The following is a 27,835-nucleotide window of genomic DNA, read 5'->3' as shown; positions in this document are numbered from 1 at the left end:
TTGACCTGATGACACTGAAATGTCATGAGATAAGAAAAAAAGTGTTTGAGATAGAGGTAAGATCGGGGATAAAAAAAAAATCCAGCCCGAGCAGACCCAGGCCCGCGGGTATTAAAGCCTGACCTAATTCACTTGATTTGTAGGCCCTAGCCCGAAACGAACCCGAAATTTCGGCGTTCACGTGCGCAGAGCATGCTCTGGCTCTGTCCTGTGTGCAAAGCGTGCGCTGACTCTGCGGCTCCTGTTTAGTAGTTAAATTGCAATTACCTTACGGCGCCGTCTCTGTTTTATCCAAATTATTTATTTTATAACAAGTATTCCTTAGTTTAGTGTCCACACATCGTTTTAGTATCCATTTTTATAAACATATATTTATTTTTAAAAAAGTCCGCGAGAGAGAAGCCCGGCCCGAACGTAATTATTGGCATTTTAGGCCCGGGCTCGGGCTTTATATCTTACCTCTAGTTTGAGGTGACGCATTGAGGGGTGTCCTCAATTTGTTAGCCATCGTTGCAAAATACGGACGATGTTTTGTACCTTATACGACAATCAAAGGGGTCAATTCATCAACAAACGTGGAGCAGACAGTCCTCATACGTCGACGTGGGTTGGAGCGCACTAAAAATAAGATGGTAGTGGATTAGCATAGCGGTTAGCCTCTAGTCCACGGGTGTCAAACTCATTTTTGTCGCGGGCCACGTTGTAGTTATAGATTTCTTCAGAAGGCCATTATGACTGTGAAACCATATATATTTTTAATCAACGCTTAATTTGATTACATATCCAGTATAAAACGAATAGTTGAATCACTAGTTTTAAAATCAGTGGTCAAGAATAATAGTTTGTTTAAGTTATTGTAATAACGCAACAAGAAAATATTCGCAACATTCTGTTTCTGTCGCGTTGTTTCGTAGAAAATAAAAAACGTTTTTCGGTCCAAAACTGAAAATGCATTTTGGGCTACGGATTAATGGTGACAAATTTCTCCTGGCTTGTTGGGCCACTGTCTGAAGGTAGATAGTGGCCCAACACAGCAGCGCACCGGTCCTGGGCCACCGAGCCGCCGTTAATGTCGAACTCCGCATACGCCTGAAAATGTACCAATTGCCTTTGACTGCGCTCACGCTGCTATATTCCCTAAAGCCTACGAAAAGCGCTAATATTAGTTTTAACATGGTGTTGGGAATGTGGGAGTAGGAGCGCAGTCTGGTCTATTTGTGGATACATCGGAAGAAGCCAGCAAAGACTCTTGTTACAAAATCTTGAAAGAGGAGATGCGAGAACTCCTGAGAGGGACTAGAATTCTATTGTTCCCTTTTCCAATGTGACACTGCATACAGAAGAGAATAAACTTAAGATATGACAATATTTTAAGTGCTTTGTTTGTCTGTAGCCAAAATGATCACACTCCTGCTCGCCCTACAAACATGAAACCTAAAAACCATCACTGCAGTGTCATGAAAGCTATCAACATACATCAAAGGCAGGGTGACGCAGATTCAATACTAGGGGAAACACACACACACACACACACACACACACACAAACACACACACAATGACTCACAACAAAATAAGCAAGGGATGGCCAACACATATTCTGCCATCATTTATATGTAAATGAGCTAACTTTACAGGAACCACAAGCTGATTCACACATCCCATCCGATCAGAAGAAACATCAGAAAAGAAGATTGGGACTGCCCGGGAGCCAAACATCGAGTAACAAGAGTGGACATGAAAATCTGTATCGAGATGAGAAGGCTGTGTCTTTAGCGAGCAGGACGTTTATCGAAAACCTGCTACAACCTGTCCTGAAACGACTAGCACGCGTCACGCACACCGAGGACTGAGCAGAGACAACTTGGAGCCTAAAATACTGAGTAAGCAGAAGCGTGACGTCTTCCCCTTCAAGAAGAAGTCCATTTGACACAACTGAGGAAATGTGCTCACATGGCACCATGAATTGCAAGATCACTAAGTTGTTGTGTCATTGCAATGGGGCGTCTGCATTCAGCACTCACGCATACCCGGGAGAGTCCCATCTCTTGCTAGCACTCAGCTATGCTGAAGAAAAGAACGAATGCGAGGCGCTCTGACGAAAACAGTATTAATCCATTCCCGTTCCATTTGATGATATAAATTGATGTACACACAGTTATACGGCTATTATTTAGAGTGCAACCTCCGGTTCCGGGATGCTGGTCGGCGTTCATTTTCTCTGTATCCAGAATCAATCCATCCCTCAGGATATATTGAATTCATCCATTAGTCAGCACAAACTTTTTTTTTTTTTTTTTTTTTTTTAATAGTTTTATCACCATGACTGAACTAACTGGGGAGGTGTTGAGAGGAAATGACTGCCTGCGATTGGAAAGTGAGTCAACGCAGTTGACCATCCAGTGCGCATTTTGTTCTGCTATTCGATTTCATTTTAAAAGCACACATTCACAACAGAAGTTATGTCAAGGCCATTTACATATGGTGAAGGTCCAAGTATGCTCCTCACACATCAGGACGCCAACAGAACCCCACTTGAGCAAGTCCTCGGCGACGGAGGCAAGGGGAAAAGCTCCCTAAGGCCACGTTTATTGTACACTATGTTCCCGGCAGCTATGGCAGTCCTGTTCCATCTCACCGGAGACAAAAACGGGATGGTTGTGAGACAACACGGGAGGGCGGGATGGAAAAACGCGACGGGTCGTGTTTGTAGTGAATGCCCAGCAGGATCTTGAAATTGTCAAAACCATTTGCCAAGGCAGTGGGGGTGTGGATGAGGAACCCAGCCGACCGCCATAAAACGGGGCACGTTACTAAACCAAACGTGACTAAACCTCACTGTACTTAAATACGGCGTGAAAATAAGTGGTCAGTCGTGTGACAGGAAGTATTGTCATCTCATGCCTGCTTGCTTTTGTTTAATTGACCAACAATGCCTGCCATGACATACCGGTTCATAACGCTCTTTTGGTACAGGAGGTGTATCGGTGAATTGCCGTAGATAGAAAACTATTATTACCAAACATTTATTGGGCGGCGGTATGTGGACCCCACGGGGGCCAGCAGAGGAACGTAATTCTACTGTGCCGGGCCACAAACATGCTCCAAAAGTGCCCGGCGTCCACGTTCCATCCGTAGAAAGCCTTCACGGAATGTGAAAAACGTGACGGACCGCATCGGAACGTGACGAGACGGGAGGGGACGTACTGGCATCCGTGGTGAACCGCAGCTCGGACCGTAATGCACCATTGAGCCACCGGGATTCAGCAGCTCATAACGGAACTAGATCAATAACTGCTTTTCTCCACAGTATCTGACATTCGAAAAAACACATTTGTTTGGCAATAAATAGAGCTGACACTTTAGGACGGATTTTCTGACTTTTCACAGAAATGAAAGTGAAGAGCGTTTTAATGAAAACCCCAAGTTGGTTAGATGCACAGACGTTGCCCACTTTGCTCATCACATGATGAATCTCCGCATCTGACACAAATCGTGGTGATCATTTGCACCTCGACTGAGTCTAATTTTAAGGCTTTGCCGGATCTGATCTTTGAGCCTGCTTCCTGTGGCACACAACAAACACAGTGGGGGAGATGGGAGAAATTAAATCATTAAAAATAACGGCAGCGGACGGAAAAACGACTCGCAAGCATCACCAAGCAAGTGGAGAGACCTAGACGGAAAGTCAAATGTAATTTAACTGTGTGTGAGAGTGAGATGCCCAGTAAGTGATGTGCAGTAACAGTGAGTCAAATCTTGGGTGGGCGTACATATTAGCCAATTAAGTAATTTTGTTTCCGGGCTTTCCTGCATATACAGTACCCGTACGTATTGCGTAGGGATCAAGTATTACCCCATCGTACTTATTCTGTTATCAATGTCAGTACTTTGGTTAGAATTATATACGAAAGGCTATATTATAATATCACAAAAAAAAAAACTATGCTGCCTTTCAAAGAATCCAGATCACTGTGGAAATGTCTGAATGAGTCACAGTCCTGCATATACCCGTACGTATTAAGTAGACTGGATCAAATATTACCCTATCGTACTTATTCTGTTATCAATGTCAGTACTTTAGTTAAAATGATATACGAAAGGCTATATTATAATAGAACAAAAAAAAAAAAAACATGCTGCCTTTACGGTCAAAGAATTCATATCACTGTGGAAATGTCTGAATGAGTCAACAGAGGCAAGCCATAGAAAAGTAATGGCGAGCAGCTGATCCACCGTACTGAGCGGCTGGTCTGATAGTGCAGACAGACAAATGACTCCTTGTCACAATTTCAACACTCCTCCTCCATCTTTCGGTCCGCCATCCCCCCCATCGTGATGGGCTATCTATCAAGTAGAAGAAACACACTCATATAAATGCACACACTTTTATGGGTGTGGTTGATTACCAATCTCCTGAATTGACTTTCATTTTAATCTCATTCTCACCATTTTACCCACGTGTTCTGAATCTTGTTCCTCTTTTGCACTCGATGGCTATCTGGTCTTCTTCCCTCTTCTCCCCTTTATTGCCTTCCCTCCTTTACCTGTCCTCGTCGCCTTCCCCACCTCGTATAGAATGCGGAGTAAATGTCAAGGTAGTCGCAGAGGGACCTGATGACTTATAGTGGCGCAAGGACTGATTTCTATCCGTGAAAAGTGCATTGTGCAAATCTGTTTACAAATCCGAAGGGTCAGATTGCAAATCCGTGTTGCACTGATGTGAACACTGAAAGTGCGCATTACACTCAACCCTGGGCAACCCCCACTATACTGTGTTAATGGCTGATTGTGAGGAAGAGAAGGTGAGGATATCATCATTCACGCTAGGGTACCTCTGTGACAGTACAAGCCATATCCTCATCATGCTCTACTGTTCAAAGCCTGCAGTTAATCCCCTGACCTAAACAAACACAATGTTGGTCAATATTTCAACATGCATTTGACTGACATTAAATGCGATGCATGCTATAATGTACTTTGTGTTGAGAGTGTGTTGGGCAAGGGTCTGCATGTGCATTTTATCGCATGAAACCCTAACTGGTGAATCATATGATAAACAATGACTTCTCGCTTAGAGAAGGCGTTACAACAATGTGAATATTGTGCGTGCTCGCATATGGCCACCCCTCAGTGAGATGTTGTGTCACCCTGGGCACCCCACTGAAAAAAATTCTGACTAAGCCCCTGTGAACAGCCCTAATGTAAGGCACCTGCATGATTCGATGGCGGTATCCAAACATCTGCATTTACCAAACGTCTCAAATATCAGATATTTAACAACATTCGAAAGACAAAATACACCTCTCAGGAAGGTGCAGTTCGATTGCAACAACAAATAGTTAAATCAACACCTCTGCAGAAGTACGAGTAAGAAGAACAGTGTATTGTTTGTGTGCCTTTTCTCTTATTTGAACAGGTGGCTCGAGGGAGCTCACCGAAAAATACAGCAGATGTTTGCTTATCAGCTTGGGATTCACAAACACACCAATGGATGGTGGACCCCTAAGGGGCTTCACTGTAGTCCCCAGAGTGAACATGTTTCCCAGTTTAGCTTCGTTAAACTTTACATCTCGTTATAGTCCCACACGGAGGACACTTTGGGTGGCATGAGAAGAGAGGAAAAACATATCTCTAGATACATAACGGCAGAAACTACAAGTGTGAGTCTCTTTTATCCACATTGACTAATAAACATCAACAAAACAAAGGGGATCAACTACACGGCGGCACTCAATCAGTGTAAACACAAACACTCACCCCACGGAAGAAACTCAACTCGTCTCAAAACGTCACTTTTCTGGGTGGCAAAACAACAAAACAAACCAAGCGAGGATTCTCCTCTTCGCCGTTAATGGCCACGATGCTATTCCAGCGGTTTAAGAACAAGCGACGGACTGCCGTCTTTCTTTGTTGCCGTTAAATGATAGCTGAGGGTAGACGAACAGCCAAACCCCGACGTTGTGTGGCCATTATCTCAGCAACTAGCGCGCTGATTGGTCGCGTCCACCGTTTCAGCCCTCACGCTTATTGGCTGAGGCTGTGATGCTATGTTTATGGGTTGTTTATAAAGTCCGCCAAATTGAAAACTTTTAGTGCATGCAGTTAATCAGAGCTTGCTGATACTTCCAATGTAAGAGCAAAGGTAGTTATAATTTGTATTATTGATATTTAAAAAATGAAGTCACTCGTAGAACATATAAATTACATAAAGTACAATCGCTGGCGCATTTACACATTCCTGTAGTCTAGTTTTTACACCCGCACAGAGGCGAGTAGAGTAGCGCAAAAAATGTAGCATCCAACTATGGTCATAAGTAGGGAAAAGATACTCAAGTGATAGACAGACAGACAGATAGATAGATGGATGGATGGATGGATGGACGTAGAGAGAGAGAGAGAGAGAGAGAGAAGACAGATCGATAGATAGATACTTTATTCACCCTATGAGGGAAATTGGACTGCCGCAGCAGCAATGCTCAAAATTACACCAAAAATAAAAACTGGTGTGTAACTTCTGATTTATTTATTTTTATCACTGAAAATAAATACATATATACAATCTTTAAAAATAAAAACGATAAACAAGTTTTGACGAATTCAGACACAAGAAATGGTTTCAGTATTTTGCTTATACTTGTTAAACCGCACAATAAGCTCACCAGGCAATGATTACAAAAACAGAAACAAGGCAGCCCCCACAGTGGATATAAAAAGTCTGCACATCCCTGCTCAAATGCTAGGTTTTTGTGACGTAAAAATAAAATATGAATATCAAGAAATCATTTAAAAATGTTCCCACCTAATGTGACCTAAGACGTGTAGCTATAACTCAACTGTGGGGTATCTTGGATATATCTTATCGACACCACAAAAGAGAATATCCATTGGGGTGAGGCAAGGTGATCTTGATGGCCATTCAACAGGCCCTCATTGTTGAAACCATCTATGGACTCATTTGTTTTATAGCGTAATAAAGAATAGAAATAATAAAGAACTCAGTATAACTCTTCTAACTGTATACTACATAGACATAATGATATATTAACATCAATAACCGATGATGACTGTGTAATCATCCTGATAATCTAAGTGTGTTTGAGATTTATGAACTAAAAGTGATTATTAGTGCAGTCTGACAGTGATGGAATATATTACAGTTGAACTGATTGCTTCTGATGTGATACATTGACCACTACTCATAAATTCAGAACATTGTCTTTTTCTTCTCAAACCTTTTACACCATGTATATAAGTGAATGGTTAAATTACTACATACTCAAAGAACGCATTTAAATAAATCAATCATGCACATGTTAATATGCAGCTGACCCCTAAGACCTGTAACTTTACTCTGTAGGTCATCGATGGAATCGTCTGCCGGTGTAATTTTTTTTTTAAGAAATCTGGCTCCCCTTATCGGCAATACTCGTGAAATGCACTCACTGCTCAGACTTTAGCACTCAACATAAATGTACGTTTACAATCAAAATTGCTAGGACTAGAAAATGGTGACTGCAGATTCCTATACTGTATATTCTAATTTACAAGAATTCAACCATAGAAGCTTAACAATTGTTCAAGCGTTTACTGAAAAAAAAATAATCAGAAACAAAGAAACAAAGGTCTTATTTTCACAATCATTTTATTTTCGTTTTAGTAACAAATTAAAAAAAAAAAAGTGATTGGGCTGCCAAAAAACAAACAAACGAAAAAAACATCTTTAGCACCCTGTCCACACATACAAGGTAAAATCATTCAATTGCAAACAAAGAAATGAGGGAGAATTTCAAATACAACTCATAAAAACGAAACATCAGCACCTGTCCAGTTTGTGTATGTCACAATTTGGTAACTGACCTTTAGTATTATACTACAACGGAACAAAAGACAAAAGCTATAGCTATTAGTGTGGTTAAGGAAAACATGGGTGTTTAAAAAAAAAAAAAGACTTTTTTTTAACTTTGCAACTACCGGTAAGTGTTGGCTACATGTCACCAGAGGGAGAAAATCCATAATAATTCCAAGTAACAGTGCAGGGCTTTGCGCGCCTCTGTGACAATACTGCAATAAATGTTCAATGGTGTTCAAGAGAAATCATGCATAAATAAGTTTGGTTTCTTGCATTTCTGTTCTCTTTAACGGAAATAGCGAAATCTATGTGTAGATTGTGAATGCATAAAAAACACTGGGGGAAGAGTGTAGATAGGCCATGTTACCTATAAGATGCCGTGCCGTGCTTACTTTGTTTTTACCTGGGGGGGGGTCAGGTTAATTAAGGATAATCCTTTTGAGAAACAGATTTCACATTTGCAGAACTTCTTAAATTAATTTAAAAGGATTATACAACTCTTTCCACACTCACACCGTATAACACTTCCAAATAAGCATATTGCCCAGACTCGAACATGAGAACGAGCATGTAAACAGCACAAATTATGACAACATTCTAACTTTACTGAGAAACACCCATTACTGCAACTAAAACAAAATCCACTCAAGTTTACGGTCAAAAATGTGACGAAAGTAATTGCCCTGCAGCATAAAGTATTAATGCTTGGCGTTTATTTAAAAAAAAAAAAAAAAAAAAAAAAAAAAAAAAAAGTCAAACACAATCGATGTCAATTGCACAAAAATGGGGGGAAAAAAGTTGCAACAACTTGTAGGCAGACAAAGAAAAAAACAACAATGATATGCATATACAAGTATTATATATATATATATATATATATATATATATATATATATATATATATATATATATGTATATATATATATATACACATGTATATATATATACACACACGCGCACACCCACCCACACACACACATACATACACATACACACACACGGCATGAATCACAACTACTGAGTACTCAATACTGTACAATATATTTGCTATAAGAACAGTAGCGCAAAATACGTTTTTCATATACATTTTGTCTTCTTTTACAATGTACACAACTCAACTGTCCACACAAGAAAATGCAAAGCACAAGCCTTCAAAAGGCCACAAAAGTGCATGTTATCAGCTCGGCTGGTAGCCAAAGGAAGGAAGAAGTGGTGCGGGAGAAGGAATGACACCTGCGCATATCACACAGAAGCTTTTCCACACTCCCGGTCACACTCTCTCGCTAAATTAAAAGTTAGTGTCGGCTTGGGAAATCTTAAGTAGTTGTTTATTACACATGCAGTTGCTATACCGCAGATGCGTAAATGAGCATCTGCATCTACGATGTGGGAGACACAAATACAGCTATACAAATGACGCTAGTTCTGGTGGGATGAACTATTCTCCCGCACCGCCACTATATATATTCATTTGACGTTGGAAGATTTTGGTACTTCTTAATCACTTAAATCACATTTCATAAAAGACTTGGCCTTCAATTCAGATCTTATTGTCACGACCAGGCACTGGATCATGGAAGCAAAAAAAAAAAAAAAAATCAGACAGAAAGTCAGAATTTTCTCCCATCCTTCACGAGGTGTTTGAGTGATAGGCCATTTCAAGTAGTATTTGTATTTCTGTGGGATCCAGTGCTTCAAGGGGAATGCTTGAAGTCGTAAAGTGTAAAGATAAGGGATTAGAGACTTGATAAAAAGCAATATACTCCTTCAAAAAGAAACCACTCGTCTGAAATTGAGCCTTCGACAAACATTCATCAACCCCTACAAGACTCTTAAAGTGCCCCGTAGGCAAACCGGACTAGATGTGCATATAGTGCTAATTTGACATTTCTCCCCTTTAAATTACAACTACAGTGGCCCCCTTGCTATAAAATCTGCAAGAATTGATACCCCTTTTAAGATGAAGTCAACCCAAATATTTTCTTGACGTTAATAGAATATAAGTTAAGCAGTAAAATCCACCCATTTTTGTCCATCTCAGGGGGCGGCCATTTTGCCACTTTCTGTCAATTGAAAATGACATCACAGTTGCTCAGGTAACAACCAATCATGGCTCGGTTTCACAATACAGGCGATCAAGAATGTTGACTTTGCGGTGAACAGCCGTGATCGTATTTACTCCATCGGCGGAAATATGCGCGACAGCAGCCAATCATGGCTCTACTTTTGTTGCAATTTGAAGACAAACAAAAGCAAGACCAAGTATAAGTATACAATGACCGAGGGTGTAGATAAATGCGCAGGCAAGGCGTTATCCTCCAAAGATTAAGCTATTTTGCCAAGAGAAGTTCCTTACCATCGGTTAGGTTTTTTTTTTGTTTTTTTTACCATCGGCTAGTTGTGCGGCGGTATCGCCAGAGCGACGTGAAGCCGTTGCGCAAGGTATGTCCTCAAAAATGGGCAAGACAACAATTGTGCCGAATCACTAGAGCTAGTAGCACCCAAGTGATGATGTGGAAAGCGTGAAAATGCGAGCGCGGTTTGCACAGCTTTCCCACTAGCATTAGCAATTTAGCTGCTACTAACCAGCCGTGCAGCCGCCGGATCAAAGCAGCAATCAATCGTGCCATCTTTTCATCATGCACATTTGAAAGTAGCAATTTTGTTAACACCATGTAAGATCACAACTTAGAAATGATTACATTTTCCATTTAAGACGCATTTGCTATTCCTGAAGGGTACATTTTTAGTAGCGCATTGTGTTATTTTATATTATTCTACATTTTTGTAGGGCTTCAGTTGAGTAATTTTCTTTCTATGCTCATCATTTTAGCTTCATTTTGTTTAAAAAAATGTATTTAATGTATTAATAAAATGTAGAATTACTCTCAAGTTAGTTTTCCATACAGATGCTTTAAAACTGGTTATTTGAAAACAATGTTAAGTCTTGACAATGATCGGGATTTGTTTTTATCCCCCCTTTATCTCAAGGCACCACTGTACTGTTGTTTAGCCTGAGCGCAAAAACAGCAAATTGGTTCAGAAAATATTGCAAGATAGGTTCCCCCCCCCAAAAATCTTTAATAACCTTTGTGAAGGCAAATTTGTCGATCCCGATTCAATTGTTCTTACCCTCCCTGCCAAATGCAGTTGTCTTCAAGCATTCCCCGTTCCGAAACGTTCTCTACAATGAATGAAAAGCAGCGATTTACCCATCACTCGTAGAAACAATACTTAAGGCCACTGAATTGTGCTCATCAACATTTTTTTCAGAGGCTCCTTCTGTTTTGGCAAATTTCTTTCTGCCAACACCTCTCTTATCCAAGGCAACATTCAGCAATCTATCTCTTCAGACAAGCTAAGGACATAAACTAGCAGTCTAGAGGTTGAAATGGTACCAAAGGTCTTCCTCCTTTCATGTTTCATATATTACCGGTTTAAACTTTGCTGGTCCGCTTCAGCTACTTCGGTTTTCCTTTGGTCTTCATTTCCTCCTTCCCTACATTTTTGAGTCTGTACACAGTGGAAGGAGGCTAGGAGCACAGCCGCGGGAGCTAACGGCCAAACAGGTAGACCACCACTTCATAGGTGCACATCATGATGGCCGTGTTGGGAATCTGTCTGACGAGGTGCGTGGTGAGGCCGCGGTATAGCGCCCGGTACCCCTCCTCTCTGGGGACGGTCAGCAGAGTTTGGAAGAAGGAGCGGTACTTGCTCCCCTCTTCTCGTAGCCTGGTGCGGATGACCTCTGCAGTTTCAAAGTGGAGGAAAGACGGTTGATATTGAAATTCAAGAACTCGTCTCAATATTTCATAAAACCACGATCACAAGAAACAATTATAGAAACGGGTTAGGCATATTACATGTCGTCGCTGTCCTGTGAAAAACACTTTTCTTATTTTTACGCGAACGGTGTTTCCGCGTTACAGACATCGCATTAACGTGAAAAAGATTTTTTTTTTTTTTTTCAAAAATTGGACATAAGTGTTTTTCACAGGACAGCGATCTTTATCGCGATTGCGATATTTTTTTAAGATATACTGTGCAGCCCTAATAGGTACTATGTTCACTATGGTTCTATTTTTATTTCTTTTTTGGGAGGGTTGTTTTCATTTTGTTGACTACCACAAAAATGAATAAAATATCTCTCTGCCTAGTACGTATGCAGTTCCATACATCCTTTTGTAATTCTATAAAGTGAGAAAGAGATGCATTGATTACCATGGGGGTATGCAATGGTGGTGGCACAGGTCTTGGAAGTGGCTGCGGCGAGCATCATGCCAATGAAGTCCGAGGCGTCTTTGACGGACTCCTCCTCGCCCTCCATGCTGGTTTGAGTCCTCGACTGCAGCAGCTTACGTTTGATGCTTTCATAGATGACAAAATGGATAACCGTCTCAGAGATGCCCGCGTACGACGCCGACATGCCCTTGTAAAAACCCCGCAGGCCGTCCATCTGGTACACCCGCCGAACACAGTCAAACGCGTTCATGCGGCGTTCGCCCCGGTTCCTGAGGTCAATAAGCAGGACAAAAATAACTCATTACCACAAGCGTTATCCACTGCTGCTTTTTAAGCTCCTTAAAAAATATCTCACCTGGAGTCCAGCTGCATGCGGGTCTTTATCAGCCAAATGGGGTTGGTGGCCGTGATGGCTGTGAACCCTAAAAAGAGCAATGCAATTTTAGACAGACGTAGAGTCCATTGGAAATAATATGACATTATATCCCCCAACACCGTTTATTCTACACTACCAAACGGGACAGTGCAAAAGCTCAGGGTCATCTGACCTTTTCATGGATTTGCTTCAATACTAAATGACTTGAAAAATGGAGTCACTGACATCAACGCATTGTATAACTTTGCTACGCATGCACGGATTGTATCCGGTTCATGTTCAAATGTTTTTTGTTTTTATTTATCTTCAGTCATCATGTCAGTGTGGGAAATGTGGCCGAATGGAAAATTAAAGGAGTTTCATTTCTAGTGAGTGAGAGAACTTGTCAAGTTTATACAGATATATAGTCTCTGAGTGTTATTACTTGTCTCCCCCCACAAATCTTCACAGCATATCACATTGCCTTGTCTTCTCTCAGTGGTACGTTTAGCAGTTACTTGGTTAGATGTACAGTACGCCAAGACACTTACAGTGACAGTTACAACTTCATCCAACAAAAACCTGATACAGCACACGGAAGCAAGATAAGGTGTTGAGGAGATACCCACGACTAAAGACTTTTTGAAGTTGACTATAATATGATAAAAAGTCGAGTCCAAGTTGACTTTGGCACAGCGGTTTCAAACCTTTTTAGCCTAGCGCATATTTTTCTCTTCAACGAGCCGGCCGATTTCACTTTGTGTTGCATTGCATAATGTGTTTTGCGCATGTCTCCGTTTCAGCATTTCTATTTCACTTGTAATTTTATTGTACTGTATTTGAGGCTAGACTTGCTACAGGCCTATTTTTTGGCCACCTAGTTCCAACCTCCAGTATCCTCCCTCCAACTTCTACGATCATTCAAGTTCACACAGTCATTGTCCGTGCATTATTTAATGTAACATTTGGCAATGAAGTCATGGCGCTGCCCTCATTGCTCACCGCCAGTCCCAAAGTATTGCTGCTATGGCTCTTTTAAGATTAGTGGCGATCGGAAAAGCCGAAGCTAGCAAGGCTAACCGCTACGCTCTTTCACAACCATCTTATTTTTGAACTCTTGGACACATGCAGGTGTATGAAGACAGTATCGCCTTGTTGCCTGGACGTTTCGCCGCTGCGCAGAGTGTTACAGTCCGGCAATGTCGGCAGAGGGCCAAGTCCAAAGTCCTCTGTAAAGTGGCCAAATGGAAGACACCAAAACATGTGATTTGCGTTACTCGACTTCAAGCATTAAGCATCAGTGCTGATTTATCAGTTCAACCCCGAGTTGAAAGTAGTTGACTTGTATTTCCTAAAAGTGATAGGCAGTTTCCTCATCTGCCTTTCTTTCCAGGTATGCTATCTTAAACAAAACATATGCGCTCATAATGAAGTTGAAAATGCATAATCATGTCATTGTGTGTATTTTCTTTACTGTGAACTTGGGAGTGCAGTACAACTGATGCCACTAGCAGAAGAGCTAAACCAGAGCAAATGGGACCTCGGTCGCATTTAACATCTCGGTACAACGGCCCTATGATGACGCAGGTCGGTCGGAGAGAAGAACATAAAGAAAAGGAGGAGGAGGAGGAAGCAGAAGACAAAAAGAGGGAAGAAGTAGAAGGTAGCGTCTATGGCGTGTACTCACGGGGGAGGGGCAAAGCTCCTCCAGCTCCTCCCCGCTGCAGCTAGTAGCCTGCAGATATGGGGGGCTCAGATGGCGGGGATGTCCCACCCAATCACGCAGGGGTGAAAGCTTTACAGTAAAGCCCTAAAATAGACACAGGCTTTTCTGTACCACAGTCACACACAAGCAGCAGTCACATCCACCCACCCGACCCAAAACCCTTTTTATAGATGGAGGGTTCCCTCTTTCCCCGACTCAAAACCCCGCCCCCTTTCTCATGCCCATTTAGTTTTTACATTTACAGTACTTTTAGACTTAGACTTGACTTTATTGATCCCTTTGGGATGACTCCCTCTGGGAAATGTGCATGTTTGTGCCACTTTGCGACTAATGAACCCCACCCTTTATTCTTCATTATTAGATGAGCCAAAGAAAATGCAGACGGAAAAGAGGCAAACCGGATCAAAATTCCGGTTCCAGGCCAAGAACAACAAATGGAAAAAAAAAAAAAGCAGGAGAAGAATTTTTAAGCTTCCTGCTATTACTGTGTGTAATATACTGTGTTAAATAATACAGGAAAACCTTGGCTAAAAGGGGAAATGCTAACCTTGTCAGTTTGTCAAGTAGAAGGAAAAGACAACTTTCGAGGTATGAGATGATGATGAACTCATTCAATCCAACTCAGGCTGAACTGATGATCAACTTGTTGATTCAAGTTGGAACCTCCATCTATCTATTGCGTGACACAGTGGTACCTTGACTTTGGAGTGCCTCAACTTTTCGGAGTTTCAAGAGGTTGCTTGGTCGATTTTTTTTGCTCTGTGTTGCGAGATTCAGATATGCCGCCGCTCGACTAAAACTTTAAAAATGCCGGTAAGAGTCAAACATATAAATACAAAATGAAAACACTCACGTGGAGCATTGGGGAGACGCCAACAACGAGCAAACGGACGATGAGACCGACTCCAGGCTCAAAATGTCACATACTAGGCCATGCCCCTTAAAGGCACACGTAAACAAAGAAATGACCGGCAAACCCACCTCCATCGTGATTTACAGATCTGCAGTTCTGCTATTCCGCAGATTGTTTGTGTGCAGTTCGTTATTTTGTTCTGCCTCGCATTTATTTTGGGTGTTATTGGTCTGACGGTGTAAAATTGAAAGAAGAAGAACGAAAACAGGAACTATTTCAGCAGAGCCGAGTTTTTGTTGAAGATTATTGAATGTCACATTTTCTCCAATCCTGCTTTTTAAGTCCACAGAAAGTGCAATTATTTTATAATGTACATCTTTGGGCATGATTATGGTGTATACTGTGAGATGATCATTTAGTTTGGAAAAAACAGGAGAGGTTTACTGTAAACACCGGCATTAGAATCACTGTACTACAGTGTGTGTGTGATTTTCATCTTAATGACACTTTAGAAAACATTATAGTACAATGCTTATCTTTAATAAAACTCGTAACATTTGTTTTTGTTTGACTTTTGGGGGGCTACGAGGTTAGTGACGCAATGAATTAAATGAATAAGTCATGGTACCACTGTTTTCTTTTGAGATGTGCCAAGCGCAACCAATTAGCTCAAATCTCATGATTGAACTAACTGTGCACATTGTTGCAACATGCATTTAAATATTTCTTTTTCAGATAAAGTTCCAGTTACTGTGGTACCCTATGTTCAAGTAAACATGCGGCTGAATCTTATACTATACTAATCTTTCTAAAGGCGCATGACATCCTTTACTGTGGTTTGTGGAGAGCAATATGGTTTCAATCGCAAACAGGAAGGGATATATGTCTGGTGTATAAACTGGGAAGTCTTCATGCACGAAAAAGCCTGTAGCCTACGTCAAAGGGGTAGAATCACTTTACAAAACTAGCACCTGTAAACAAATTTAAAATGAGCCTACAAAATGAGATTCAAATGAAAGATCTTGGTACTGTGCATCAGTTGGAGTTGGATGTACTTTAAATACAGGCACAGCCATACCAAAATGTTGTGTGTAATAAGAAAAGAGGAAGTATTAAGCAGATTAAAATTGCCAACTAGTTCTGTGCACGCTCGCATTTTGCTTGGCACATTCAAGCTTGCATTTGTGTATTCAAAAGAGAACTGTTGCAGTGTTGTGAAATGTGAAATGATATGGCTGCATCTTGGCAAAAACGCCAATTGTCCCTCAACAACATAATCGTAAATTAAGACAAAATGGAGCATCAGGAATTTAAAGTTCTGTAATCAGTGACAAGGTTAGCATTTCTTTTGTGCTCAGCAACAACAAAAACAAAAATATATATATAGAGGTGTTTTTACTTAACTATTACTGCAGAGGTAACAGAATGCTAAGGGAAAGCAACAGAGGAAAATATAGACCAGAAGCTAAAACATTGCCAGAAGCAATGCTATAATCATTACAATTAAAAGCCACTAATACTAATTGAAATCACCATCATACCAGTGTAATGAAATGAGGTGCTACCTGACGTGTCCGCCCGAGTGCCAGGGGCCCCTGTTGACCACTGGGGGCCGTGCTCTTTCCTCTATACAGACAGAGCAAAGAAGGGGGCCCAGACCACATTGTATAAGTAACAACTGGGATGTTAAAAACCATTTAGAGCCCTCTTAAGAGGCCTCAAAGTAATTAATTACTCAATAAATAAAGAAAGCAAGAATGAAATAAAAAGGGAAGGATGATGGTTTAAAAAAAAAAAAAAGTAGGAAATGAGAAATGATTTTTTTCTTTTTTTTTTTTTTTAAAGAATTTCTTAAAAGCACAACCTAAACTTCGAGGACCTTGCGGTGTTTTCCTAATAGCACCAAACACACACTGCATATTAGTGTCGATGTTAGTACTGGCACAAGGCAGAGTTGCACTATATAGAGTCAGTAATGCAGGCCAGCAAAGTCATCACCCACTGATTTACTGTTGTACCATCTGAGTGAAAGAAATGTCTGCAGATTCCAGTCACAATAAATAGCGATGGCACAGTGGAACCTCAAATTTCAAACATTTGGAAAATGAACTGAAGTTTTCAGGGAAAATATGCCTTTGAAAGTGGCAAAGATGTAATAAGGCAAGACATGAGAACATCCAGTGGGACATCATTTCGGTGAGCATTTGAAGCAGTTCAACTGATGATACGAGCACCACTACACAGGCTACCTCTAGTGGTACCACAAACTGTGCATAATGTTACAGTGGCTTGCTAACGAGTGCACAGTCGTCACACGCCAATTGGCTTCATTTTGGTTTTCCGCACAACTTAGTGTAACGGCTGCTTGTCATGGAATGCCCACAAAATGATGTAATAGCGTGACGTGACTTGACGTGGACTAATCTAACGCTCTCTGTGACAGTTGGTTTAATTATTTTTATTTTTTATTTTTTCTTAAATCAACGTTGATGCTAGTTAACATTTTACACTAAAGGCTAAATCTATGGCTCACACTACTGTTTAAAGAATTACTTGTATTGGCGGAACCAAATAACTGATTAAATAAATGATCATTTGTTGTCGCTTACTTACTGTACTGCGAACTAATAAATGGCACTTGTATAGAACTATTGCATAAAAAGTACCAGTTTGATCTTTAAGGTTCCACTATACCTTTTATTTTTACATGCCTTTTTCAGACTTGACTTTAGATAAGAGATGATTTTAGAAAGCAACATGAAATATATATATATATATATATTTTTTTTTTATATCACAATAACAGACTTTTGTATGATCCTGAGAGTCTTAAATTGTGCTTTCTGGTACACTCCTTTTTATATATTTGTGTAAGTAAAAACCAATTTATAGATATTATTAGCTTTAGCATTCTTTGAATATGAATGAAGGTGTACATTTGTGATGAACGCACACATGTATATGACTGAGGGGTGAAAGGGGGAGTGAGCAAAATTCAATGTAAGGAAAAATAATTCATCTGGTGAATACTGAGGGAGTAATTCTGTCACACTTTGGGCTTTCTGTCTATAAACCCATCATCGAGAGACAATTCTCTGGCAGACTGACTGCCAGAAAGCAAGCTATCCAGACAGACAAACAAACAGACAAGGGAGGGGGGAAACCTGGTTTACCTGCCATTCCAGCAGACACCATGTGCACCTGCGTGGAGTCCGCCTCCAGAACGCCATTCAGCTTCTCCTTGGCTGTTGAGTAGGCAGCGAAGTAGATCGCCCTATGGTAAATAAGGGTATGAGATCAAGAGTCCAAACATTGATTCCAAGGTATTTATTTATTTTTTGCCGCATGCTAAACTAGCAAGCTAGCATATGTGACACAGTTGTCATGATTACTACTTCTCGTCCTTCCATTTCTTGGACTTTCTTGTGGCGGTTGGTGAATACTTTTGGTGCACTGCCGCCACCTTCTGTAGCATGCGCCACAACAAGGATTTATTTTTTACCTTTTTACCAAAAGGGGCAATAACTGAACCAGAGTCTACCTTTGGTCACAATGCGACGCAAGATTCTAATTAAGCTAAGCCATTTTAAACTAAAAAGAAAAACTTTTCTGTAGCAGGAAGCGGAAATTTTGAATCCTACTGGAACTCATTTGCTGCCGTCAGCATGAGTACTGTTTTGACATTATGTGTCCAACTATTGAAATACATAATCAGCTTTAGAGGCATTTTAACTATTGATATAAGCTGCACCATGGCAAAAAATATAACTGAGTGGATTTCCTCAACCTTTCTGCTGGGTGCACTGAAACCCAGCGACCTCTCTTCACTGTCCCTTGTTTTGAAACGTGAGCACGTCAATTTGCTCACGCTGACCTGAATGCGTATCTCTCTTACTTAATAAGTAATGTATAATGCAAGCTGCTCTATAGTCCGTAAACAAAAGAAATAGCAACTTGACAACTGCAGAGGTGCCCTTGAGCGAGGCATCGAACCCCACCAAAGCTCAACTCAGCAGGTACAGCAATCTCAGTGCAATACATTAAAACTATATGGGCCAAGGAAGAAAGCTACAATATGTACAGTCAAGTGGTACCTGGACTTACGAGTGACCATCTTATGAGTTATTCAAGATACGAGCCGAAAATAATAATGAAAAAACCCGATATATAAGCCGCACCTATCCATGTTGAAAAATTAGATATGATACTGCATTTACAGAACGATTTTGAACTGTAAATGTCCAGCTACGTACCGGAACAGATTCTTTCCTAACAGTGCCTTTTACTTATCTTCATTTCACTGCCCGCTGCCAAGCCAGTTTGTAACTAAACGTCCACCCTACTTGCACATACCACCCATTGCAACGCCTACCGCTTAACCTAGTGCATAGCGCCCTCGCCTGTTGGAACTCCTCCACCTGCAGTAACATCCAGTTAATGGCAATTGTATTGTAATTCCGGTTAGAGCGCCCCTAGCGGCGGAAGAAAAATCCGCAGAATAGCCGCTCCTTTATATAAGCCGCACGGCTCAAAACCTAGGGGAAAAGTAGCGGCTTATAGTCTGAAAAATACGGTAAACATGACTTGCATGTTGTGTACTTAAAACAGCCACGTAACTTTCACTGATGAAATTTAGCTAGCGCAATGCTAACACACAATACAAAACACGGTGCCAGCAAAACTACCATCAATATTGCAATGTTATAACGCTTTAAGCCACAGCTAGTTGAACATAAAGGGTGCAGCAGACAGACAACATAACAGTACTCACAGGCATATATTCTTTATCCTCTGCGAAAACAGCAAATACGCCTGCAAATTACTGCCCGTCTCCTTAATTTATACCCGTATATATTATACTTGCCATAAATTTGAACTCTGCTGAATGCTTCAAAATCATAAACTACATTCAAAACATGTTTAACCATCCCCTTGTCAACTGTTTCAATGAATTTTCCACAAAACTGAAAGTCACTGAAGTAATGTCATCTGACATTTTCCCTCTAAGTGCCTCAATTGCGTGTTAAACTGAGAGTGTAAAATGCCAATATTTGGACCAATATTATTTCTATTTTTAAAATATATCACACAAGGGACTGTAGGGGACTGCGAACTGAGGCAAGTAGCAGTGAGAGCAAACTGAACAGGTCCGGGATCAGATACAACGAACAACTGCCTCACTAAAGGAACTGCTCACTGTGATAATACAACAGTCACATGACGGCCGTGCCGCAGCTGGCCAGCACCTTCTGTTGCAGTTTTTCGAAAGGCTTAGGCTGACGTCAGGCGGTTATGCAACCTTGACTGACCAGGCTCAGAGAGAAGAAACAGCTCACTTTTAACCATTTCTAAGCAGGACATTTTAAATCACTGGGCAAACCTAATTGCATTCCTACTGGTTAGTCAACTGCTCATATTTGCTGCCAATTTTGTGTTTAAGAGCCAGAGCTCACCTATTTGCTGTTTTTGTTACAGTCTAAGATCCAACAAGATGGCAAAGATTTTTTTGTGACCATGCTCATAACTCAAAACAGTTTTATCGTTCTTTCCCCATTGAAGTGGATTAATCGGTTACGGCCTCACCAAAAATCACAACAAAGTATTTTGTAATGTGTTTTTCCAAGAAGGAAAATAACACTCAAATATTGTACTAAAACATAAGCATAAGGCAATAAATTAAGTAGAATGTAAACAATTACAGGGGAAGTCAAGTAAAAACATTTCTTTACAATAAAAGGTTCTACTAGTAAGGAGTCACTACTCACAGTGACTCAATAAGGTGCAAAATATTTTCTTGTTTTTCGCGGGGCATGAAGTTACTGTGATATTGTCTGTCTACATGTATTGCGGCACCATTTGCGACTTTAAACTATTTCAATGTTTTGAGATCATACTGTGTAGCATATTTACAGTTTAAATTATTAATATAGGCAATTATCCACATTTTTTCCTGAAAGTGTAAACTACTTGCACTTTTTTCCGCTATTCAGGGCTCAGTCCTTATCTCCCAAGAATAGTGCAGGTTTATAATTGCAATTTAACTGGCAAACTGAAGAATAATTCATCTGACCTTTGGCTCTTACATTTGCTGTAGACATCATAAAAGCAAGATAACGCACTTGGCAGCCTGGAAACAGTGCACAATGAGCCTTATGCGGAAAGTCACGCGACCAAACCGGAAAACAGGTTCATGGACTTTCTGCGTGTGCAGCGATAACTTCGATACCTGCGAGGTGACATGATGGTTTGAACCCCAACTTGCTAGAATGTTCTTCTCTTAATCGCTGGTGTTTTTGGGACAAAAGTTAAATGCATGTACCACATATCATTTATTCATACATTCATATTGTCAGGGCTCCTCCAGTAACCGGAACCAGAAAAAAGTACTTTGTCCTGTTTTGGCCGCAAATAACAGTTATAATAGCACAGAGCTAGAGTGTGCTAAATAGTGATTGTACCTCGAAGGTGCCACGCCAACAAGGTTGGGTCCCAGTCCTCTAAAGAGTGACCGCAGTCCCTCTCTCTCGAAGATTAACCTGCAGAGAGAAAACAGTTGACTTAATAAACGCACCAGCTATATTTTCCATTCATGTGTATGTGATTAGCTGTAGGGCATAACATCGATCCAAAACATTGAACCATATAAAATGGCAGGCATTCCTGTTTTAATATCAAGTGCATAATTAGCAGAGCTGGGCAGTCCGTCCCTGGGCCGGACCGGTCGGACCCTCCGAACGCAGAACGCAGCACGCAGATCGTTGCAAAACTGCTGCAAAGCAAAACTGCTTTGGCAGCGTTGTGTGTGTAAAGAATTTACCTACCCACGTTCTCCCTTAGCCGCCACCTTCCAGATCGTTTTCGCAATAAAATTAAATGAATCGTCTAGTCATCTCGGTCCCGTTATGGTCGTAGCAGGCACGATATGCATTGTTGTCGCTCTCTTTTTTGAAGCGACGCCCCCCGACTTGTTTCAAAACAATTTGTGTCCACGAGTATATTCAGACGCTAGCACATCAAGGTGGAGTTCATGCACTTTTTCTGGCGTTCCCTACTTTCGGAAATACGCCAAAGTAAACCTGCAGTGTATAGTGGTTTGCTGGTGTGCTTTTATTTTGAAGGCCGGGAAGGAGGGGAAGTCTGGAAAATAAATAAGTAACTTGACTGCGACTTCTGGCCATCTGTTGGGCCCAAATAATTATACAATATGACAAATCCAACCCCGGGCCTCGCACTGCAAGCAAGCACACGCAGTTGGATAAGCACTACTGGCGCATTTGAAGCGTGTCCACAGCGGGTTCGAATAGTTAATTAGACAGCTAATGATCTTTTAAAAGCCTCTGCCGTTAGAGTCTCTCCCGCAGCGACGTCAATCGCGGACGCTGTTTTTTTTTTTTTGGGGGGGGCGACAACATTTATGGATATGGCCGGAGGGTCGCGGCCGGAAGGGTACCCAAGTCAATGGTGGAGGTTCGCGGCCGGACCGGCAAAAAATGGTCAAGTGCCTAGCTCTGATAATTAGTAATGAAGTCGTGAGGAAATAAAGCCAAAAGTTATTGCATTTGGCACTACAGCTCTGTTTTCTGGTAAATGTAGATAGAATGTGATCCCTTCAAGACAGATGGAACACTAAATTATGACTCATAGGGCAGCGCGCCACGGACTTTCACATTCTGTAAAGGTGGATATTTACAAGGCCACTATCAACACACTCAGACACCCAAAATAAATAAGGTGGCAGTCAACTTTGCGCTGGTGACCTTTACAGTAGTGTAATGACAACTCTCTGGATTCATTGAGTACCATGCAGTGCAAAGTGTGGAAAAATGCTACATGTTTGCCTATTTTGGCTATTTCTAAAATGCACCTTTAGAGTGGTGTTTATTTTGACATGCGTCAAGTTACAAAAATGGAATGATTTAAAGATTTGAAATGATATCCTTCTGTGAGGGTTGAGAGTAAAACTGTTACGCACAGTTGCACAACCCAAATCGTGAAATAGCATAACAAGGCTTCCACTCACTGCATGTTGACCTACTTTCAAAACATTTTTTTTTCCTATTCCCGTTCCAACCAATCACTCTATTCTCGTCTGCTCTGCTCTGCAACAGTGGTGTGAGGTTTCTGCTCGTGGCTGAACAAGTCACTTATTTGTGGCTGTAAGAAAAAAACCAAAATGCGCAGCAAAGCAATGTCCTTGCACTGCAAATTTCTTAAAATCCTACCATTTTTGGTCGCTTCTCCTGTTTAGGGTCACGAGTGAGCTAGCTGACTTTGGGCAAGTGTAAACCACAAACCGGTTGCCAATCATTCACAGGGCACATATCAACCAGCAAACAGGCACAATCACACCTATTGGTAATTTAGATCCTCCGGCTCACCTAAAATGGTCTGTCTGTTGCTACCGAGTAAAGGAAAAACCTATTGTGAAAGAAGGTTTTCTGTTTTCTCAGTACAGATTGAATTGTGGTGTATTGAGGCAAACATCTGTGAAATAAAATAAACATTAGAGAGATCCCTTAGTTAGAAAATATTGAACCTGGGCAATGAAAGCTTGTATACATATTATCACAGTATTACATAATGTGTTAAACACAAGCACAGTGGAAATTGGTTGCCAGAGAATATAATTGCAGTGAATGTTTACTGAATTAGTTAATGAATGTCAATGTTCTTTCACCCTCCATTATCGCCGGGTCACAATTTAAGCCATATAAAAAGTGCATGTCTTGATTAATCGGCAACATCTTCTAGCAATATTATGTGTTTTTTCAAATGTTTAAGACTAAATTAGTGATAAAAAAAAATACTATTGGACTCAATTATAACATTAATTAAAATAATTGATGATACAACATAAATCACTGTCGGAAAAGACAAAACTCTAATGAAAGTTAATTATGACAATTATCAACCACACTGTGTAATCGGGGAAAGATTCAATCGAGTACAAGCAATGTTTATTACAGTGTTGTGACGTATCGTATTGCGGTGATTCTCAAAGTGAGTTGCAAGTACCACTCGTGCTATGCTGGCTTCCTCTAGTGGTATGCCAAAGAATCACTGAAATAAGTGTTCAAACTGTGCATGTTGCGGTGGCTTTTTTTTTGTTTTGTTTTGTTTTTTTAATCCAGGGCAGTACATTTGTTAAGTACAGTTCAGCTGTGTTTAATGTTTAGGTACCATACCTTTGTATTTAATCTTCAAGTAGTTTGTTTTCAAACATTTATTTAGGTAACGTTTTTATTAAACATGCATGTGCAATAAATTTATAACTAAATCATTGAGTACAGTTTTTTAAATTTCCATTATTTAAGCACAATGATAATGTTAAAAAAATGTACATGTTACAGTGGCTCACAATATTATTAAATATACTTTTTTTAGGAATAAAAGTTCTGCCCCGTCTTTGACCAAGACAACCTAGCATGGGGCTTATACGTATTTATTTTATATGTATATATGTATTTTAATGTTGGTCATTACGTCGGTTCTTGGGGAGCTAATTATTTTTTGAAGTTGAGCTTTGTGTGAAAAGTTCCTTCAGTTCTATCACAGAATTGTAATGGCGATGTTCACATTTACTCGGCTCAGTTCAAGCTTTTTAACGCATACAACCATTTGCACAATGGTCATTGTATCAGTATTACCGCAAAACTGGACACTTTGCTCAAGGACCCTGTGTCTTTTGGACATTTGTCGATGTACCAGTACTTAACACCTGACACTTAATGACACGCTACTTGTTTATATCCTAAAATATACACTGTATATTTTGGTAGAGTTTCTGTAGTACTAGAGTGGCTCCAACTACCGGAGACAAATTCCTTGTGTGTTTTTCACATGCTTGACTAATAAAGATGATTCTGATTGTGTTACTCATTATATTATACTGCTTTAACACAAACCTCACGATTTCCCAATACTAAGTATTTACGCTATATTAGCAGTGGATTGCATCTGAATACTTTTTAATGCCTATGTTGTTTATTTTCCAGGATAAAAGCAGTTAAACATGTTCAGAATCAGTCAATTAATAATATGAATTCAGGACAATTTTACTTAGTATTTGCCTACCAGTGTCAATTTTATAGTTGCAATAACACATTTAGGCACATTTTATGCGATCACATTTCCCACTCATTTATTTTGTGACATTTGATATCACTATCCTTACTTGAGACAGTGCAGAGGCCCCGGTGGAGCGACACGGGCAACGCTGGCTCCGTTTACGGTGCTGAGCTGAACTGCAGAGATGTAAAGTGTAACAGAGGACGACTGCAGTCTGGTCTTCACCACTTCCAGAGGACACGTCAAAATAGCCCCCACTGTACCCCCACATCTGTAAAGAAACCCAAGAGACAACGTTGAGGGTGGAAACCAGGGTAAGACAAAGCAGGACAATTTGGGGGGAGGGGTGGATGTGTGTGAAAATTGTGTACTAGCATTTAAAAGTAATTATAACTGACAAATGGAAGATCCAAACAGTTGTAATTGCTTAGGAACATTCGTGATAAGCAAGGCACATATCTGAATTACAGTTTAGTGTGAAGACACCATAGCTAAATAAAAAACTATTTCTAATGGGACAAAATTAGGTCATGTGATGATCTATACTGTTATTTACGTGCGCACGATGTAAGACACAAAATGAGTTCGCTAAACTAGTGATCGGGTTGCTCTGACCTTCACTGAACCCATCATTAAGAAGTAAACAATGTCCTGCATTAAAAACATAAGACATTGCTTATTCGCTCTGCTTTCACCAAATAACTCTAAATGTACATTCTTATGAAAAACGACAGAATCGATGGAAGTCCTGCAATGCTCTTTTAATTGAAATTAGGTTACATGAATGAAAATAAACGGTGTCGTGTGTTGACTTCTATGCAGTTGGCAGAAAAAGTGCACTCTCTTCATAGTAGCACCAGCTATATTTACCTTTCACGGGGCCGACCCACATTCAAGTAAAGGCAGCGGTGACCTTTAGCCGAGTTTTCAGAGCAATGTTAACTGCTGCATGTGCAGGGAGCGTGAGCTCACTTGAACAAGAAAAAAATGAGATACTGCTCTTACCTCTAGCTACATTTCCCTGTGAGGTCTCACCCTTGAGGTGCTTTGTCATCAAATCGCTGTCTTTAAATTCCAATGGGTTTGTGTGAAGATGAGAGCAAAGAAAACACAATAGCTACAATACTTGGGAAAAAGAGGACCTGGCTTGGTCATTGTCTTTAATGAAAGGCCGTCAATCCTGTCTGCAGAATAGCTAATTGAAGGAATTTGAGGGCGTTTGTCTCAATGTCGCGCAGCTTTGTCTATATCACGATTGTGCTTGGCAATATACGATTGTGCGTGGCAATATACTGTAGATAGCTAGATCGCTAGATAGATATCCTGCCAATACCCCACAAAAAATACAGTGACATTGCACTACTCCCATTCAAGCTAACCACACGACGCCTTTCAGAGTAAAAGCCTTTTACGTTTTATTTTTGTTTACGCCGGAAGTGCGGCCATTTAAAGAATAAAAAAGTCAAGCCAAATCACTCTTTACTGTAATTTCTTTCAATATGACAAGGATTATGACAAGTGAACTAAACGCACCGCTACGAAAACAGTATCCTAATTACAGTAAATAATCCAAAGTAATCGTATTAAATGAGCGATACTTGCGCTACGGCGTGATTTAAAAGCCTAATATCACCGATGTCCGGAGATGTTATGGAACTCACCCCCCGGCGAACAAATGAACCAGTGTGTCCCTTTGGCTCATTATTTAGCATACTCTGCCAGGCAGCAAACCTCAGAGCTGCGGCAGAGGAGCACAAAAAAACGCTGGTTGTCGTTCCGTGTGTCTTCTCGTGGATGTTTGTTTGCCGTCGTGAGGATGCACACGTAGATTGGACACAACGACGACGGTTGTTGATGATCCCGCGGCGAGGCGATTTGCACGCCACTCGGGGCCCTCTGCTTCGATGTCTCTTTTCTCAGCGCTAGCTTGCTAGTTTCTTTTCCCCGAAATAAAGCACACAAGATGGTGCGAGCCACCGCCGAGCGTATTCGTTTGAGAGCAAGTGTCCGCTCCAACAGACGTTTATATGTAACATCCACTTGCTCGTCCGGATTCTGTCCTTTGCTTAGTTCGCTGCTGCAAGAGGGCAGAGCTCATAGTATTAGCTGTACTTTCATAGGCTGGCAAACACGGCCGGTGATTGGTCAATCGGTCCGTGATGTCATGTCTGCTACGCCCGCATCACGCACTGTTCACATGCTCATCAATTCAATTATTAAACCGATGAACCTTTTGTTTATATCTTAAAGGACTAGATACAGGTGTAAATTTGAGGTACAGTATAAATAATATAAAATAATTCAGATATAATTTTATTTAAAAAAACAGTTTTTGAAGTAGCGTAGCAGTCGTTTCATTGCATGAGTCACAGCCATTGCATTGTGAACTAAACCACTGGTTCTCAAACTGGGCTGCCCGGACCCCTGGAGGTCCGCAAGATGCAGCTTAAGGTCAGCAAAATATTTTGTAGCCAATCATCAGGCTTCTTTGGAATGTCAAATCTAAAATGAGTCCTTCCTTTCCAAGGTTCGAGCACATCGCTCCAGTTTTAAAGTCTCTCCATCGGTTTTTGGTTAAGTACTGGTTAAGTACAGAATCAATTTTAAGACATTACTTCCTTAATTGACTTTTGTAGAAAAACTCATCGGGTCAAGGTGCAAGGTGAAAAGGTGCTTTCTTTTGAGCATAGGAGAGGACAACACTGTTTGAAATGAATACGACCCCACATTTGTGAAACGA

The 27,835-nt window shown here is 40.7% G+C and overlaps 1 protein-coding gene across 1 annotated transcript; it reads right to left on the bottom strand.

Moving 5' to 3' along the window:
- Window positions 1-7,627: 7,627 nt before the first annotated feature.
- Window positions 7,628-27,194, bottom strand: LOC147141417 (solute carrier family 25 member 36-A-like). Its single transcript, XM_086043410.1, has 7 exons — window positions 26,757-27,194; window positions 25,202-25,366; window positions 21,486-21,563; window positions 18,201-18,301; window positions 12,449-12,515; window positions 12,073-12,362; window positions 7,628-11,599 (listed from the first exon to the last, which is right to left on the bottom strand). Exons 1-7 carry the CDS (start codon window positions 26,795-26,797, stop codon window positions 11,406-11,408), a joined length of 936 nt encoding a protein of 311 aa, XP_085899536.1. The 5' UTR covers window positions 26,798-27,194; the 3' UTR covers window positions 7,628-11,405.
- Between the last annotated feature and the right edge of the window lie 641 nt (window positions 27,195-27,835).

This window comes from Filicampus tigris, chromosome 10, assembly GCF_054856515.1.
Source record: "Filicampus tigris isolate MCC_2025a chromosome 10, RoL_Ftig_1.0, whole genome shotgun sequence".
NCBI lineage: Eukaryota > Metazoa > Chordata > Actinopteri > Syngnathiformes > Syngnathidae > Filicampus > Filicampus tigris.
The sequence above is the reverse complement of the archived record's forward strand: the minus strand, read 5'-3'. Positions and strand labels throughout refer to the sequence as shown.

Bases quoted from the DNA above. Each gene is read 5' to 3' on its own strand.
- LOC147141417 (XM_086043410.1), bottom strand. From the start codon at position 26,797: ATGAGCCAAAGGGACACACTGGTTCATTTGTTCGCCGGGGG. The intron at 21,564-25,201 runs GTAAGGATAGTG...TTCTCTCTGCAG, and splicing joins GGGCCTCTGCACTGTCTCAA to GTTAATCTTCGAGAGAGAGG. The intron at 12,363-12,448 runs GTGAGATATTTT...TATTGACCTCAG, and splicing joins CGCATGCAGCTGGACTCCAG to GAACCGGGGCGAACGCCGCA.